This window comes from Girardinichthys multiradiatus, chromosome 22, assembly GCF_021462225.1.
Source record: "Girardinichthys multiradiatus isolate DD_20200921_A chromosome 22, DD_fGirMul_XY1, whole genome shotgun sequence".
Classification (NCBI taxonomy): Eukaryota; Metazoa; Chordata; class Actinopteri; order Cyprinodontiformes; family Goodeidae; genus Girardinichthys; species Girardinichthys multiradiatus.
In genome coordinates, this window is record NC_061814.1 from 14,653,999 (window position 1) to 14,671,824 (window position 17,826).

At 39.2% G+C, this 17,826-nt stretch overlaps 2 protein-coding genes across 2 annotated transcripts; one reads left to right on the plus strand and one right to left on the minus strand.

Annotated features, from left to right (window-relative positions):
* Positions 1-482: 482 nt before the first annotated feature.
* On the minus strand, positions 483-6,482 carry fbxo5 (F-box protein 5). The gene is made up of 6 exons (XM_047351999.1): positions 6,347-6,482; positions 5,097-5,708; positions 4,781-4,951; positions 4,609-4,699; positions 1,317-1,538; positions 483-1,211 (listed from the first exon to the last, which is right to left on the minus strand). Exons 2-6 carry the CDS (start codon positions 5,678-5,680, stop codon positions 951-953), a joined length of 1,329 nt encoding a protein of 442 aa, XP_047207955.1. The 5' UTR covers positions 5,681-5,708; positions 6,347-6,482; the 3' UTR covers positions 483-950.
* A 3,500-nt stretch (positions 6,483-9,982) lies between these two features.
* Positions 9,983-17,443, plus strand: mtrf1l (mitochondrial translational release factor 1-like). Its single transcript, XM_047351777.1, has 8 exons — positions 9,983-10,990; positions 12,652-12,731; positions 12,879-12,983; positions 13,166-13,244; positions 15,480-15,643; positions 15,954-16,071; positions 16,588-16,724; positions 16,934-17,443. Exons 1-8 carry the CDS (start codon positions 10,582-10,584, stop codon positions 17,144-17,146), a joined length of 1,305 nt encoding a protein of 434 aa, XP_047207733.1. The 5' UTR covers positions 9,983-10,581; the 3' UTR covers positions 17,147-17,443.
* Positions 17,444-17,826: the final 383 nt, after the last annotated feature.

The window sequence follows — 17,826 nt, forward strand, 5'->3', positions numbered from 1 at the left end:
GGCAAGATGTTCCATTTGTGTCCGCTTTGTCAAAAAGAACCATAAAGAGGGTGAAAAAAATTCTTGTTAGTTTATTGAAGCCAAGAATCAGGCTACAATTCCTTTAAAAGCCTTTTCTAAAAATATTTACTTTATCAGCTGTAAAGGTGATTTTACAGCCAGAAGGAAAACAGGAAATACCAATCCATGACATTCCCAGTTTTTAACTTATCTAATTCATTCAGAATACAATTGAAGCCCTTCATTAGGAAAAAGTGCTTTAAAAAATACTTCAATTAATTTCTACATTTTGTCTTCAGACTAATCTCGGTATGTCTCATTTTTATGTTTGATATGCCGATTGGGACCCTAGCCCCAACTGCCTGCGTTACCTCTTAAAATGCAGTAATTTAAACTGATCTAGTTGGAATGGAGTAAAAATGTCCCTTACTGCTTTTGTAGCTTTAGAGGAGGAAGAAAAAAAAAAAACACACAACACAGGATAGATTTTATGAAAAGATCTATTTACATGTACAGATTATACAAATGCAAGAAATCTGAACAAGACCAGCTACCATCAACATTTATTAAAAATGTGTCTAAAAGAACATAAACAAAACTGTATTTACATCTATTCAATTTTAAAAACATCTAAAAAAAAAAAAAAAGTACAATTTAAAGCTCAACGCTTTTTATAGCTTTCTTTTTTGAGAAAAAAAATAAAATAATTTTGCTCACAGGCAACAAAAAAAATTGTTAGGTAACAGTTCAGAGTAGATTGTTCTGTGCTTCAAGTGCTCATCTCATTTGATCAGTTTGGCAGGCAGCAGTCATTAATGACGCCATTCTCACACTGAGCTTGTGTGAAAGCAGTCCGAGGTTGAAGTGGAGCCCCCTGGAAACACCCCAGCAGCAGAGAAGTCCATCTCAGTTAAAAGGAGTCCTTGATTAAAAGACGGAATAAACCTTTATCACAGGCGCCTGATGCTTCTCTTGCTGCGAGTGCTCCCCGGGATGACTGGGGTCGCCTTAGAGGTAGTGAAGTGTGAATGATGTTTTATCGTCCGGCAGGGGGTGGAGCCGTGGAAGGGCTCCCGACAGCGGGTGCAGAAGTCAAAGAGACAGCTGGCGCGAGTGCATTTGGCCCTCTGAACCTCGGCCAAATGGGTCGCAGGCGAGCCACAGTGCCTGCAAGAGCGCAGGGACTCGTTCTGCTTCAGACCGCTAGCAGCCTGCAAACGACAGTGAAATAATTAAGGTTGGTTAAAGAACGGTTTAAGCAAAGCTTAAATGTGGCAAATTCACCCTTGAATACAACTAAAATTGAAGACACTCACTTGCACAAATTCGCTGAAGCGTGTGCGCTCGGAGTTGGGCATACTGCCCTTTTGTGAGGTAGCAGTGCGTCTCGTGGTCCCACAGCTTTGCATGGATAAAGATTGAGAGGAAGTTGGGGTGCTTGAGGAGGCCAGAGTCTGCAAGCAGGACAGTACCACCCTGGACATCGCAACGTCTCTCGTCAGACCACTAGCAAGTTGTCTCTGAGAGCTTCTTGACTCCTAGATGTCAAAAGTTACATTAGTTAGGATGAAAACACAAATCCAACAGGTATACTATTGGAAACAACACTATAGAGTGAATTGCAAAGTATTTTTACTTCTTACTTACTTTACAACATAACCATTTATTGTAATAGATCAACACATGCTTGTGTATAATTCTGAAAAGAAAATTTTACATTTTCCTACAAATAAAAATCTGAAAAGTGTAGAATCCCCTGAGATGTCTTTTTAAAAGGTGTGGTTCTACCAGCTCTGCTGGTTACACATCTGGAGACTGAAACTGTTCTTTCTTACAAAATAGCTTGGATGAAGATGGTTTGGAGAGATCACTTTTCATGTCTTGCCAAGAAAAACCTCTAGCCTCCCATTAACTCTTTTCCAAAGACTTCCTTGTGTTTAGCTCAGATGATCTTCCCTTTCCCTGCTGAAGAAAGGCTTCTCCATTAGATGTTGGTGGGACATCCATGTGTGATCATGGGAATGGTGTTTATGGTGATGTGTAGTTTTAAGCCCCTTTCACAAAACAGTTGAAGGTGTGATTAAGATGCGCTTTATCTGTCTTCTTGTGTTGTGTGAAACGACCAGGGTGGGGGTTGGTCAACCCCCTGCTGTTCCCCTGCTCTTGACTCACTATGCAAGGTAGTCGCAGCCCGAATCAGCTGAATTTTTAAAGGGTAAACTAGTGGAGTCACAGCTAAGGGTGCGGACACAGACCACTACAGGTCCTTCTCAAAATATTAGCATATTGTGATAAAGTTCATTATTTTCCATAATGTCATGATGAAAATGTAACATTCATATATTTTAGATTCATTGCACACTAACTGAAATATTTCAGGTATTTTATTGTCTAAATACGGATGATTTTGGCATACAGCTCATGAAAACCCAAAATTCCTATCTCACAAAATTAGCATATCATTAAAAGGGTCTCTAAACGAGCTATGAACCTAATCATCTGAATCAACGAGTTAACTCTAAACACCTGCAAAAGATTCCTGAGGCCTTTAAAACTCCCAGCCTGGTTCATCACTCAAAACCCCAATCATGGGTAAGACTGCCGACCTGACTGCTGTCCAGAAGGCCACTATTGACACCCTCAAGCAAGAGGGTAAGACACAGAAAGAAATTTCTGAACGAATAGGCTGTTCCCACAGTGCTGTATCAAGGCACCTCAGTGGGAAGTCTGTGGGAAGGAAAAAATGTGGCAGAAAACACTGCACAACGAGAAGAGGTGACAGGACCCTGAGGAAGATTGTGGAGAAGGGCCGATTCCAGACCGTGGGGGACCTGCGGAAGCAGTGGACTGAGTCTGGAGTAGAAACATCCAGAGCCACCGTGCACAGGCGTGTGCAGGAAATGGGCTACAGGTGCCGCATTCCCCAGGTCAAGCCACTTTTGAACTAGAAACAGCAGCAGAAGCGCCTGACCTGGGCTACAGAGAAGCAGCACTGGACTGTTGCTCAGTGGTCCAAAGTACTTTTTTCAGATGAAAGCAAATTCTGCATGTCATTCGGAAATCAAGGTGCCAGAGTCTGGAGGAAGACTGGGGAGAAGGAAATGCCAAAATGCCAGAAGTCCAGTGTCAAGTACCCACAGTCAGTGATGGTCTGGGGTGCCGTGTCAGCTGCTGGTGTTGGTCCACTGTGTTTTATCAAGGGCAGGGTCAATGCAGCTAGCTATCAGGAGATTTTGGAGCACTTCATGCTTCCATCTGCTGAAAAGCTTTATGGAGATGAAGATTTCATTTTTCAGCACGACCTGGCACCTGCTCACAGTGCCAAAACCACTGGTAAATGGTTTACTGACCATGGTATCACTGTGCTCAATTGGCCTGCCAACTCTCCTGACCTGAACCCCATAGAGAATCTGTGGGATATTGTGAAGAGAACGTTGAGAGACTCAAGACCCAACACTCTGGATGAGCTAAAGGCCGCTATCGAAGCATCCTGGGCCTCCATAAGACCTCAGCAGTGCCACAGGCTGATTGCCTCCATGCCACGCCGCATTGAAGCAGTCATTTCTGCAAAAGGATTCCTGACCAAGTATTGAGTGCATAACTGTACATGATTATTTGAAGGTTGACGTTTTTGTATTAAAAACACTTTTCTTTTATTGGTCGGATGAAATATGCTAATTTTGAGAGATAGGAATTTTGGGTTTTCATGAGCTGTATGCCAAAATCATCCGTATTAAGACAATAAAAGACCTGAAATATTTCAGTTAGTGTGCAATGAATCTAAAATATATGAATGTTAAATTTTCATCATGACATTATGGAAAATAATGAACTTTATCACAATATGCTAATATTTTGAGAAGGACCTGTAGATGTCGGCCAAACCTCCTTTCCCCCCCATGTTTGTGTTGTCCCCAGCATTCCTTGTGACAAACTACAAACAAGACTTTCAATGGCTTTCTTTTTGACACTTTTCCATAAAGGCCGGATTTGTGGGGAACATAACCAATAGCTGCCCTGTCAACAAACTCAGGATCTCTCCAGAGTTACCATACGTCTGTTGGCTGTTTCTCTATTAATATTTTACTTGTTAGGCCTGTCAGATTAGGTGGGCAACCACAACTTGGTATTTTGCAATTGTGCTGCACCTCAATTTTCTGATGACGGATTGAACACTGCTCTGTTTGATGCTCATAGCTTCAGATGTTTGCTTAAACATCTCCGCAGTTTTAACCCTGACCTTTGATCTTCATGATCCTGGATGTCACTAAAGTTCTCTAACAAACTTCTTAAGCTTTCACAGAACAGTTGGATTCATACTACGATCAAACTGCACACAGGATACCTTTACCAGTTGTGTGAATTTTGAAGGAAGTGGGTTGCACATTATTTTATAAAGGGAAATCAGAATATGCTGCACTTTTCAAATTTTGAAAAAATTGGAAAATCCATGTACTCTCTGTGCCAATTATGTGTTGTTCCATCACAAAATGCAATACATGTTTTTGGTTATGATGAGACAAAAAAAGTTCAAGGAGCAAGAATACCTTTGAGAGGAACAGTATACATGCTAACAGGTTTTCATATGGTTTGCATTGATTTCCTCACCCTGAGTGCCTGCTCAGCTTGCTGACACCTCCTCATAGCTGCCGAATCCTCACATATGATCTTCTTCCACGTTCTGCTCACTGTCTTACAACTATAAGAAGGAAAACATGAACATGTTTATTTGAATGTTGCATCAGTGCAACATCCTCCAGATGAGGAATTTTAAATTTACCGTATGAGGTCCAGGTCTCCCAGCAGGGCTAGGATGTTGGTCAGGATGCTTTTCATGTTCCTGGAAAGCAGAGATTCAAAAATATCTATGTACTCAAGGCCAATTTGTCTTCCGATTACACGATCCAAAAGATGCTCCTCTGCTATCTTTGGGATGACACTCCAGTCATACCTGCAAAAAATAACATCTCATTGTCAGAAAATTAAAGTAAAAAGGAGTTTGTTCTGAAAGACAGATGTGCTAGGCTATCATTGTAAAAAAAAACATTAGAATGGTGTATAAAACAATAAAATGTTGTGCTGTATAGAAATATTACCTCTTATTCTTCTTATAGCTCTTAGCAAGCTCTTCACAAACAGCCTGCTGGAATTTTAAAATGGGCAGATTGGACAAGATGTGTTGGTTGGTGGGGGTGGATGACAGAACTGCTGCTGTCTTTCTATGGTGATCCACTGGTGTGGAAACTGCCAGAGACCCTGGAAGGCTGGGTCTAGTTCTTCCCTGACACTTTGAAGGGGAATTATTTGATGAAACGGTTTTTCGCTGGTGTGTCTGAACTGTACGGTCCTCTTCTTCATCTACGTGATGATCAATTTGACTGTTTTGCAAAGATAAATAACCACTGTCCTCAAAGCATTCATCCAGGGTCCCATCATGCTCCCTGCTGGTACGGTTTTCCTTGTTGTGATCTGTACTGGCGTTGCTCTTGTAAGCCACAGTCTCAGTCGTTACTCCAGGGGGAGCCTCCTGAGATTTAATGGGGACTGGCTCTTTCTTTGGAGAATCGTTGAGGTAAAGCGCCTTAGACTCCGCAGCAGCAGCTGAGCTTTTCTCCATCGTGTTCTCCTTAGTAGACTTGACCACGGGAAATTTCATGGCAACTCTTTTACAAGGAAGCATATGCGCTGACTGAGCGGTATGGTGATCTCTGCAGAGACACAGAAGAAGAAATGTCAGGGATCGTGTCAATGGTGTGGACGTGACTGGCGCTCACAACGTAGCACTGCTTCTTTACGAGTCTAAACTCTAATCTAAGAAAAGGTAGATCACCAGCATACACGTGAAATGTAACATTTCATACACAACGGTCACATAAACTAACGGTACGACGTGTCTTGAAACAAATAGTTGATTTTGGCGCGATGCGGATTTGGCGGAAAGATAGCGTAGATGACGTAACGAAACTCAGCTTGTATCCCCCACACTTAAACCCATTGTTTCATTAAATAGACTAAATCCCCTTTACGATAGACTAATCGGATTATTAATGATGCTTTTATTAACTTCCCTTGTGTGAACCTGTATTTAGGCGTATGCATTATGTGCAACGTAGCTAAGTAACCACGATGCTAGCTGTACTCAAATTAATAATACATAGGATACCATAAAACTTGCTTTAAAATTTCCCTTATTTCCTGTTATGCTGTGTGCAATATTCTAAACCAAGCGACAAAACAGTGCAGCTAATCATACACTGACCTGCTAAACACAATCTGAAATTGCCTTAATAAGAACAAATAAAAAAATCAGATTTTATCCTCAAAGTTATTTAATAAAGCCACATACCGTGAGTTATTCTCCTAAAATAACGACGAGGAAGCCTCCTCTTTCTGTCCTTTCAGTTATCCTCGCGTGGCTCTCTTCCGACAAACAGCCGCTACACAAAGTTAAAATCCTCTACAGTTGAAAAATCCGCCTGTTTCTTCTTCTTATTTGAAATCCGTGCGCAAAGCCGGAAGCCAATCACATTAAAGGGTATGGCTGCCGCTTTGGAGCATCGACCAATGAGATTTTAGGTTGAGCGGACATGGTGCAACTGCATTGTTTCCCGACGTGAAACACACAGTCGCTGTAGTAAAATATGAAAAGTGGATAAGCATTTCTGCAAATTGCAAAACAATGTACCAAAAAGTCCAGTTATCATCTTAACATAAACGTTTGTGTTTTGATTTCATTATATTTAGATAACATGGTCCCATCTCAAAGATTTTTTGGAGTCTCCCTAAATTCTCAAGCTTTTATGCCAAGTCACAACATTTGTACAACAGGACTTGGAGTTTTTTCACTTTATTGTGTCATTAAGGCAAAACAATTAATAAATGAGAAGAATGGAGAAAGAAAAAACATTTCAGCTCCATGATGTGTTGTGCAGTGATGTATTATTTCAAGGTAGAAGTTAAGAAATTCAAGAAAAGAGTTGCTAAATATTAGAAGTCAGATTTCTCAACACTGACTTAAAAATCCAAAATGGCTGTCTTGATCTAACACCCATTGATAGCAACAGTTAAAAAAATAGTTTGTTGCAGGTCTGATGATTTATATCCTATTAAAGCTTTTCAAACATGGTTTATACACTTTACTTTTGCTTACAAAGTACAAAATGAAAAGCGGCATTATTAGCTTGCATTGCTATTGATAGCTTGGTCACTGCATACATTACTTAACCGATTCCACAGTTTTGTTTTTTGTACTGAAAACACAGTTAAGTTACAAGCCATTCCCTGATTCCAGATCCCACTCCATGGGTAAATAGAGAAAATAATGTTACAATATGTCCCCTGCACTTCTCTTTTCAGGGGTTTCAGATTAAGCGAAGAAAATGTGCTTAAAAAACTTTTGGCTTTTGGTGCTTGTTACTTCCACATCACAGTTAATTGTTAGTATTTATGTTGGAAATAATTATTACCAAAAGTATTTCATGTATCACTAAGGCCTCCAGAAGTTAAACAGACACAGACATGTGTGACCGGTATACACAGCATATTAGGGGCTACTGTTTCTAATTTTATCAGAAATGTGACATGTGATTGTGAGAAATAACTGTTGTGAGCTTGTGTAAGACAAACACTAAAAGGAAACTGGAAAGGAGTGCAAAAAAGCTGACACCCTGCCTGGAATGTGTAAAGTGGTTCTTTCACTGAAACCAGATGGGAAATGGGGCATGGGTGGAGTTTAGATAAGCAGCCCTTCTTTTCTGTATTGACCTAACTTTGATATATAATAGTCTTGAATTAACTTTGATTTAAATGTATTAATGTTAAATTCATAGGAAAGCTTTGCAAATGTAGTCCACTTAGCAACTTAAGTGAAGGTTTATGTGTTTGTAAGAGAACTTTGCATTGCCTAATGAAGTGCATTTATGCTAATTCATGATAATCCCTTTATCTCCTGTTCAGAGTCTAATTTACAAGTCTACATTGTCTTTTCAATTTCATATATTGGTGATCACTCCATGGAATTTAATTTGTAAAAAAAAGACCTCAAAGCCTTTGCTTCTCAGTCATTACCTTTTTAGTCAAGATATGGATCCTTTCGTTCTCTCTTTCTTGAGTTCAGTAAGGATGAAAAAGTGTTTATTCTGCAGAATGAAAGACAAATAGAAAACACTGTAAAGGCCCATTAGATTATAGTAATGTGATATTGCCTGGTAAAGGTATTCATACTCCTTATATCTTGACATTTTGTCATGTTACAACAGCACAAATGAACTTTAATGCATTTTATTCGGATTTTATCTGTCAGACCAACAAAATGTAGCATATTATTGTGGGTTTCATAGAATATGGTATATCACTGTCTTTCTTTCTATATTTTTTTGCAAATAAAAATTAAAATAAAAAGTGTGGTATGCTGTTATGGAACCACCTTTTAGTGGTTCCATACAGCTGCAAGTATTTAGGGTCTGTTTACCAGCTTGGTACATCTAAAAACTAAGGCTTGTGTTGTCAGAATGAATGGGTAGTGCCTGTGAACATACATTTTCAAGTTTTGTTGCAGATTCTCAGTTGGATTTAGGTATGGACTTTGACTGGGCCATTCTAACAAATACATTTGCTTTGACCTAAACCTATCCATTTTAAGTATGACCATATATGTTTCTGTTTAGGTGTTCTTGCAGGATTGTCCTGTAGGCTATTGTAAGGCATATTCCCACCAGCCTTGACCAGCTTCCCTGTCCTTGTCAAAGAAAGGCATTATCACAGCATGATTTTGCTACATCCTTGTTTCACCCTGATAGTTAAAGTGATGTGTTGTTATTGACCACTCAAAACACTTTGCATGTAGGTTAAAAAGTTGTGGTTTGACCTCATCTGACCCGTGCACCTTTTTACGTGTTTGCCGTATCCTATACATAGCTTGTGGCAAACTTTAAATATGATTTTGGCTTTCCTTCAACAATGGTTTTCTTCTCGCCACTCTTTCATTAAAGGCTAATTTGTGCAGAGCACTTTTGTCCTGAAGTCTCCCACCTGAGGTTTGGATTTCTGCTGCTACTTCAGAGTTACTCTGGTCATTTTTACTGCATGTCTGATTAATAATGTCCTTGCATGGACAACTTAATTGGAAGACCATGTCTTAGAAGATTTTAAGTTGAACCATACTCATCTATTTTCAGATCATGGTGCTTTGTGAGATGTTCTGATATGGTTTTATAACCAAACTCTGCAGTAAACCTCACTACAACTGTATCCCTAGCCTATGTAGTGTGTTCCTTGGTCTCAATTATGCCGTTTGTTCACTATTTTTCTCCGTTAACTCTAAGGCCTTCACAAAACAAATGTATTTCTGCTAAGAATTACACACAAGTGGACTTTATTGACTAATTAACTCCCTTCTGAAGTGAATAATTTGCACTGAACTTTATTTAGCACTTTTAAATTTAGAATGGGTTAATTATTAAAAATACTTTTTTTTTTTTTGAGGGCTGCACGGTGGCGCAGTTGGTAGCACTGTTGCCTTGCAGCAAGAAGGTCCTGGGTTCGATTCCCAGCCGGGGGTCTTTCTGCATGGAGTTTGCATGTTCTCCCCGTGCATGTGTGGGTTCTCACCGGGTACTCCGGCTTCCTCCCACAATCCAAAGACATGCCTGTTAGGTTAATTGGTCACTCTAAATTGCCCTTAGGTGTATGAATGAGTGTGTGCATGGTTGTTTGTGTGTTGCCCTGCGATGGACTGGCAACCTGTCCAGGGTGTACCCTGCCTCTTGCCCATAGACTGCTGGAGATAGGCACCAGCTCCCCCGCGACCCACTATGGAATAAGCGGTAGAAAATGACTGACTGACCGACTATTTTTTGGGTTCACCGTGTTTATCACCCAATATACCAGGAGGGCTGCAGTGAGCCTACCAAACCACTAGGGGTGCTAACACAACATATCAATGGGAAAACCGGTTCAGGCGCATGCGTACAATTGTCAACATGTCTGCGCCCTTAGCAAGGTGGTAAATAAGCTGCAATATTGCAGCACGCGTTAACAAACAATTTATTGATAGTTTGAAGGCAACGAAGTGCTAAAATTTGGCTTGTTATGACCACAGCAATGTCTCCGATAACAGGGATACACTGACGGTAGCTTTCAATTGTTTTGCTAGCACTGTAAAGTTTATTCTTACTCTGTCAATGATCTTATGGTTGAACCCAGCCATAAATACATCTCAAATGAGCTTTCCTCTGTTACCAGATAATCTTGTAGCTTTAACGGTAAATCTATGCTTGGATATTAATCTTAGCCTTCGGATATAGCTCCCTAAAACGGAATTTGACCAAAAATTGAAGTTTATCAAATTAATGCGCGTTAATTTTACAACTCTCGCAGAAATTAAGATATTATAGTTTTGTACGCTCTGTCTTCTAAAATAACGAATGTGGTGCATGTTCTTTGGGTAAATAACAAGGAGATTTTAAACCTAAAATATATTGGGGAAAAAACTGGCCTACAGAGCAGCATGCTCCAAAGGCAAATGAATTCTGATTCTGATTGCTCCACTGTTACATAAAGAGCAATTAAGTAAAATATACAATGGCTTATAGGAGACTTGGAAGCCTTCTATCGAGAAGAAGACGTGAGTGGATACCTGACTTTCAAAACCATCATTTAATCGGAAAAACTGTTTGCAAGCAACCCTCTCATCAATATGTCAGAAACCAAAAACTTCTTCATACGGGGAAACCGGTCATGATGATGAAGCTGCTGTCAGTGGATGAGCTATTTGCCAAAAGATCTCTGCAAGAGCATCTGCAAAAGGTCGAGAAGGAGTATAACGAGTGTTTAAAGGCAGTCACTTATAGTGTGACAGAAGATGGGTGCAGTGAAGATGAAATGAAGGCCAAGAGAACCAGAATATCCCTGCTGGCTCCTCTCATCCAGAGCATCTGTGAGCTGGACAAGAAGCAAAAAGAGATCTCAGAGACTGAGATGCTCCTGAAAGGTGAGTCGGAAAGAGGTTCAAGTTTTCATTTTTTTAAAGGACCACTGATCTGAGTGTGAGCTGTGTTTATTTTATTGGAATTCTCCATGAGAAGCTTGTTTTCCAACTTGCTACCTCCAGAATACTTGGGAACCCTGGTAAGGATGTGCAAGTAAAACCTAAAATAAATTAATCATATATTCTATTTTGCATAATCTTACAAGAAACCAACCTTTAATTTGAATACTTTTTCTCAGTGGGGTAAAAAGTCCAACTTTATTACATAATAGCTTTTTACAAAATGTACCAGTAATTTGCAATTACTGGTAAACCTGCTGGTAATAATTTGTACCACACCATCATGCCAAATGAAGTTTATTCACCTATAACATGTCTGAAGGTTGGCATATGGAGAGAGAGCATATTACGTCTTTCATGATGCTATATATGCCAACAAGGTTACTAGGGCCTTTAGAGGAGAAATAGGCCCACAGCATCACTGATCCTCTTGGGTAGCTACCAGTGAATACGGGATGCTTTGACCTGTATCCATCCTTCGTTTCAGACTTGGATCTTCACTTGTTCTCTCTTTTGTTTATCTCATCCCACCGATTTTCTACAGGATTTAGGTTTGGGAACAATAATGATCACCGAAGATGGTTGATTTTGTATCTGTTGAACCATTTCTATGTTTATTTGACCATTTGTTTTGGACAAATAATAATAATAATAATAACCTGCTAAAATGCCCTGTGACAACCTGTTTTCTGTTTGCTGGCAGAGACTATCTCATATTAATTTTAAATGGCCTGGTATTTTAAAGTGTTTATAATGGCATGCTTGCTAACAAGGTTTCTAGGTTCTGTGGGATACAAAACAGGCCCTCAGCATTACAGATCCCCCACTGTACGTCAGAATGAACAGGTGCATTTTAGTTTGAAGCCAAATCCAGCTGGAGTGTTTGTTGCTGAAAGTTGTCTGACCAAAGAACACAGTTTAAGTGAAAGTTGCTGATGCATATAGAAAACTCCATGTTTACTTGTGTGTTGGCAACCTTGTGATACCTTATAAACAACCGGTTGCTATGTAGATATTGTTTGCTGGTTTTTCTTGACACAGGTTGACCCCATTATTCCTCTTTTTGCTGCAGCTGTCTTCCAGTGAGACAAAGCACATTTAGGCAAGCAGGTATTTTCTTTGCAACCTTTACCAACTTCAGATCAACACCTTTCTCTACAATGTTGGCATGTTTTCCCATCTTTCCTATTTTGAAGAGTAGCAAATAAAGATGGGCCTCTGTGTCACATTATACTTACAACGTTGGAAGTTACAAAATTATGGATTACCACGTAAAAGTTCCTCGACGCACTGATCCACTTAATTAAAAAGGATAGATTTTAAAAATGCTTCACTTACATTTATTTCCAACCATGTTATTTATTTTCTCCTCGGTGAATTTATGTTCTCAAATGAAAGGTTTCCTTAAAATTTTTATTGTGATGTTATGTTACTTTAATAAAGGAGGAATGTATTTTAATGCATTTAACGCATCTCCACCAGGGAGGCTAAAGATATGGCCTGAGCTGTATTTCAGGCAGCCATACCAAATAGACTGAATGAAGGAACAGGAGTTGGTTCAGCGTCTGCAGTATATTTTTAACTGTATTCTTGTCTCTTTTAAGATGACGATGCAGCCCTGCGAGAACTGGCTAAGCTGGAAAGAGAAAGCTGTTTTCAAGATATTCAAGATCTGAGACAAAAGGTAGAATTAAATGCTGCCAAAATGAAGTAGAAGACCAGAAAATAGGACTTTGGAATGTCAACTAATGTCATTCAGTGGTCAAAGTATCAGTGTTGTGATGTGCTGTTTATGTGTAATGCTCATTCATGAGTCATGTTGACCATCCAGGTCCTGGAGCTGCTGATCCCTGAGGAGGAAGCTGATATGAGTGATCTGGTTCTGGAAGTCACAGCTGGGATTGGTGGTCAGGAGGCCATGCTGTTCACCGCTGAGGTCTGCTCGAGTTCTGGTATAAAATCCTGAACATTTCTAACTGATGATGTACAAAGGGTACATTTCACGATGAGTTGGATTGATAGAAAGTAAATGTATTTTTGCAGCCAACTGAGAAAGAAAGAAAAACGACTTTGTTGTGATTTGATGTAAAGCTGTTTGTTGTCTTGTTTTTCCTGAAGATGTTTGACATGTACGAGGGCTTCGCTCAGTACCACGGCTGGTCCTTCGACGTCCTGGAGCACATGTCCAGCGATTTAGGTCAGTGGGTCTCATATTATTCTTCAAGAACAAACTTTAAGAAAACAATTTCTACACATTTTTACATTCTTTTTTTGGAACCATGTTCTTACATTTTATATGGCGATACTGTAGACTGCTCTGCCTCTTGTAGTTAAAGGGAAGTAAGAATTGGTTTCATATTTCTCACATAATCTGTTGTTGAACTTCAGGAAGCAGGAATCATCCAACCATCTAACCAAAGCGGCGGTGCAGATTGTACAGTCAGTAGTTGGACAGATTAATTTTTGCAGACAATGCAATAGTGTGACTCAAACAACTAAATTTTCTCAGCTGCACTGTTTTAGTACAGACGATCTAAAATGTTTAATAGAGTTTACACTAGAGTGAGTTTGTATTGATTTGTACTGCCAAAAACGATGGATTATCATGTGTGTTTCTATCTATAGCTAAAATGTAGAGGTCATGGTGATTACTTAATTAGGCTACATATCTTAGCTCAAACTAGTAAAGGACACTCATTTTTTCCCCTTGCAGATAATATTGCAGTAACAACTAAAAAGCTCAAGAGGGAGCTGTTAGCTGTGAACCCTAATCGTAGCAATTCATTTATGAAAGTTTACCTTGACCTTTTTAGACTTAAGTAATGACATATGACAAAGGACTGTTGTGGAAGAACAAAATTTAAAGGTGTAGTTCAGAAATTTTTAGATTAGTTTTTGTTAAACGATTATAGGCAGTTAATGTATAACCTGCTGTGGTTGGCGCTCTTGGCAGAATAAATCCAGATGAGCTCATACCAGAGCCTGAACTCTACAGTTAGTCTGAGGGGGGCCAAGCTCAACCATCTAAATGGAGCCCCAGAGTCAACAATATAACAGCAGTTGATGTAAACACCATTTTTTGAACTTTTGTACTGTCATCACATTTGCATTGAGGGGGTTATTTCCACAAAAGCCAGTGATGTTTTTTACAAAGGAAATAGAAGTTGGAGGAACTGCACCAGCAGTAATCTACCAGTTTGATACACATACTGGGCTGTGTAAAATGTGACTGCAAATATTCATAAAGGTTAGGTCATTGTGTTTTGACTAAAGTCTGTTATTTATCTTTAGTTACAGTTTAGTCAGCTATCATAATTTTAGTTTTTATGGACTAAAAGTTGTGCATGTTTAAGCCTAATAAATGTAAAGTCACAGTGGAAAATTCTTTCTTTATTCATGGGTAAAGCTTAGAATGGCATCAAAGTTATATTTTACACTGCACAGAGACCTAGATGAACTTTCATTTGACATTAAAATTCCTAATTAGGATGTTCTGTCTATACAAAATACACACAACCTTCTTTATTAAATTAAGGAGTATAAAATAGTCACAGCAGTCATACATACAGCATTGCCATCAGGCTTGTTCGACCTGAACAATTTTTTTATGAATCTTGCCTTTCCACATGACTAATATGAAACCTTATTGGATATTTCCTCAGTCCAATATTGTTGTCTGGTTTTCATTATTTCTATTTCCCATAGTTTTAGACATTCAGGGTAAGTTTTCTTAAGTTTTTGTGAAGACGAAAAGGTTGGTGACAAAAACTATGCCGAACAATTTTTCAGTTGACAAAATATTCACTGGAGCTCAGAGCGAGTCGTGTAAAGCATTTCTGTCAGAGTAACTGTCCGATGGAAAAGCAAAGCAGCGTAAAAACTAAAATATTTAAATGGTTTAAGTGAACACTACATTGATTTTTACACGGGCTTACTGTTCTATCAGGTAGTCACTCTGACCAGAAATGCATTGAGTGCTTCATTTTATGTGTTTCACACAGGAAGATTTTTGGTGGCGTACCACACTGCTGTAAATATTGGTCACATTCTGTCTAACTAATCATATGCTGCAAATGTGACCGTGGTTGGTTTAAAGGGTAGTAAAATAGATTTTACATAAACTGGTGGGACTTTTTTGAGGCTGGGGTTGTTTTAAGATGGAAGAAGTCATCTTTACCCATCTTGGACTATCAGCTAGGTTTTAGCCTTCATTACTAACTAATTTGAATTCATACCAACTTAAGACACCAAAAGCATTATCTACTATAGGTAAGATATTAATTGCTTGTAACCTTTCAACAGGATCTCATCTGCAAAATTTTGAACTATCCCTTTAAAATGTTGTAGTTTGTGCTGAGCCATGAAGTTGAACACATGGGATTGTAAAACTTTGTGTACTGATCTGCGGTGCTGCATGCTTAAATGTGACCAGGCGGACTACGGCACGCGTCAGCCAGCATCAGCGGCCTGCAGAGCTACAAAAAGATGAAGTTTGAGGCAGGAGTTCATCGAGTTCAGAGGGTTCCCAAGACTGAAAAACAGGGACGTATGCACACCAGCACCATGACTGTGGCTGTCCTGCCCCAACCTACTGAGGTACAGCGAAACAAAATGGACAGATGGTAAAAACATGAAGTACTGATGTGCTCACACAATCTTTGTTATTTAAATCAGTACATTAAGAGTTGTTTTCTGAATATGATGCATGTCAGTTGAAACAGGACATGATGTCAAAATGATGAAAATTATAGAGATACATTTTAGAAATGTGAATAGATTTGGCCCATTTGTTTGAATTTAATCATTCTCCACAACAGTACATTTCTGGTATCGGTACTTATTTATCTGGCTGATTTGTATGAGGAGTTTTGCTGTTTTTCTCTGACTCTTTGTTTTATCTTTTTAGATTTCTTTCACTATAAACCCAAAGGATCTGAAGATAGAGACAAAAAGAGCAAGTGGGGCTGGCGGTCAGCATGTGAATACAACAGACAGCGCAGTCAGAATAGTCCATCTTCCAACAGGTAGGATTGGGTAAAACACATTATTGAAAGCCAAACATATTGCTTTTTATGTTTGCTACCCTGAAGAACATGAGTTAGCATAGCTTTCATAGCTGCTTTTATTTATCCCCACATAGAAGATAGTCTTCTTTATCTGAACTGTGCTGTATTGTTATTATAAATCTTCTCAAGGTTAACACAGAGAGAGATTTAAAACCCTGCATGCATTATCAGGAAAGCATAGATAGGAAATGTCAATTTCAAAAAGAAAGACAGAAAAGCCATCCCCTCCTCACCTTGAAACAGAAATTAAACATTCCTTTGAAACTTAAAACGTTAAACCTGGAGCAATGGTGGAAAGGAAAACCCCGTTTTCACAGGAGGAGACCTCTGGCAGAACCTGGGTCAGTGTGAGCGGCCATTTGACACAACTGACTTGTGGTTTGATTTTTAAGAGAAATTAGGAAAGGTGTGCGACATTTCGCAACAACGCCCTAAACAAAGAAGTTCTTAAATGTTGATCTGTGTGTGTGTTAGGTGTGGTTGCAGAGTGCCAACAGGAGCGCTCCCAGCTGAAGAACCGGGAGAAGGCCATGAAGGCTCTGAGAGCAAAACTGTACAGCATGAAGCTGGAGGAGGAGACCAGCAAGCGTTACAACCAGCGAAAAGTCCAAGTGAGATTATATTCATTCATGACAGATAAAAAAAAAGTTTATATTTTTTACATTTCTGTTAAATGAAAAATAGATAAAAATATACCTTACCCTTATGATGTCGTTATAAACAAGTATTCATGTGAAACATTTTTGCCGTGATTTATTAAAGTAAAATGACGTATGCAAAATGACCAAACATGCCATGTCACCTCCTGTTCTTTTTCCAGATCGGCACCAGAGGCCGATCTGAAAAGATCCGGACCTACAACTACGCTCAGGACCGTATAACAGACCACCGCATCAGCATGACTGTGCACGACGTCAAAAGTTTCCTGTTGGGAGAGGATCTGTTGAACGAGATGAACTCCTCGCTGCAGGATTTCTCCAATCAGGAGACGCTCATGGAGCTGCTGGAAGGGGGCAGTCAGGAGGAGCCATGAGTTTGGGTAGAGAGGAAACTTTATAATGCTACACTGATATTGATCACTTGCACTCTGCTTTGAATTCTCATCAATATTTGCCATGACACATTGAACTTAGGTTGAAGTACTTTCTCCAAACTAAAAGACTGTGGAACTTGAGTACATGGATTTGTATTAGTAAAAATATTATGCATTTTTGAAAGATTGTTATGGTTTTACTTTCAAGTTTTTGAAATTATCCACAGTTTAAGTGAAGATGTAAGGTATGTTCTGTTGTTTTGACATCATAAATGTGTCTCTTTATGAACTGTCTGATATAAGGCTGAAAGACATTTTCTTGACAGATCAAATGTAACAGTGTTCTAGAATTGTACAGTTAAATGCTTTGTTTTCCATCTGATGGCAGCGTTAAGATGGACGGATTAAGGATGACATTCAGTAACCGGTCACAAGTTTACTTGCACTCGAAGACTGTCAAATTCGTTTTGGATTTTTAATGACGCAGTCAGACAGGGTTTTTCCTAAAAGGTCCCTTAATGAGTGGCACCTCAAACTCACACTGTTTCTAGCCATCAACAAGCTAGACGGCATACTTCTCGGTGGATACTTGACCACTATATTACTCCGCAAACTTGTTATTTTATTTAAATTGGTTAGGTTGCTGCATGGAGCAAGCTTTTTGAATGGTGCAGACATTT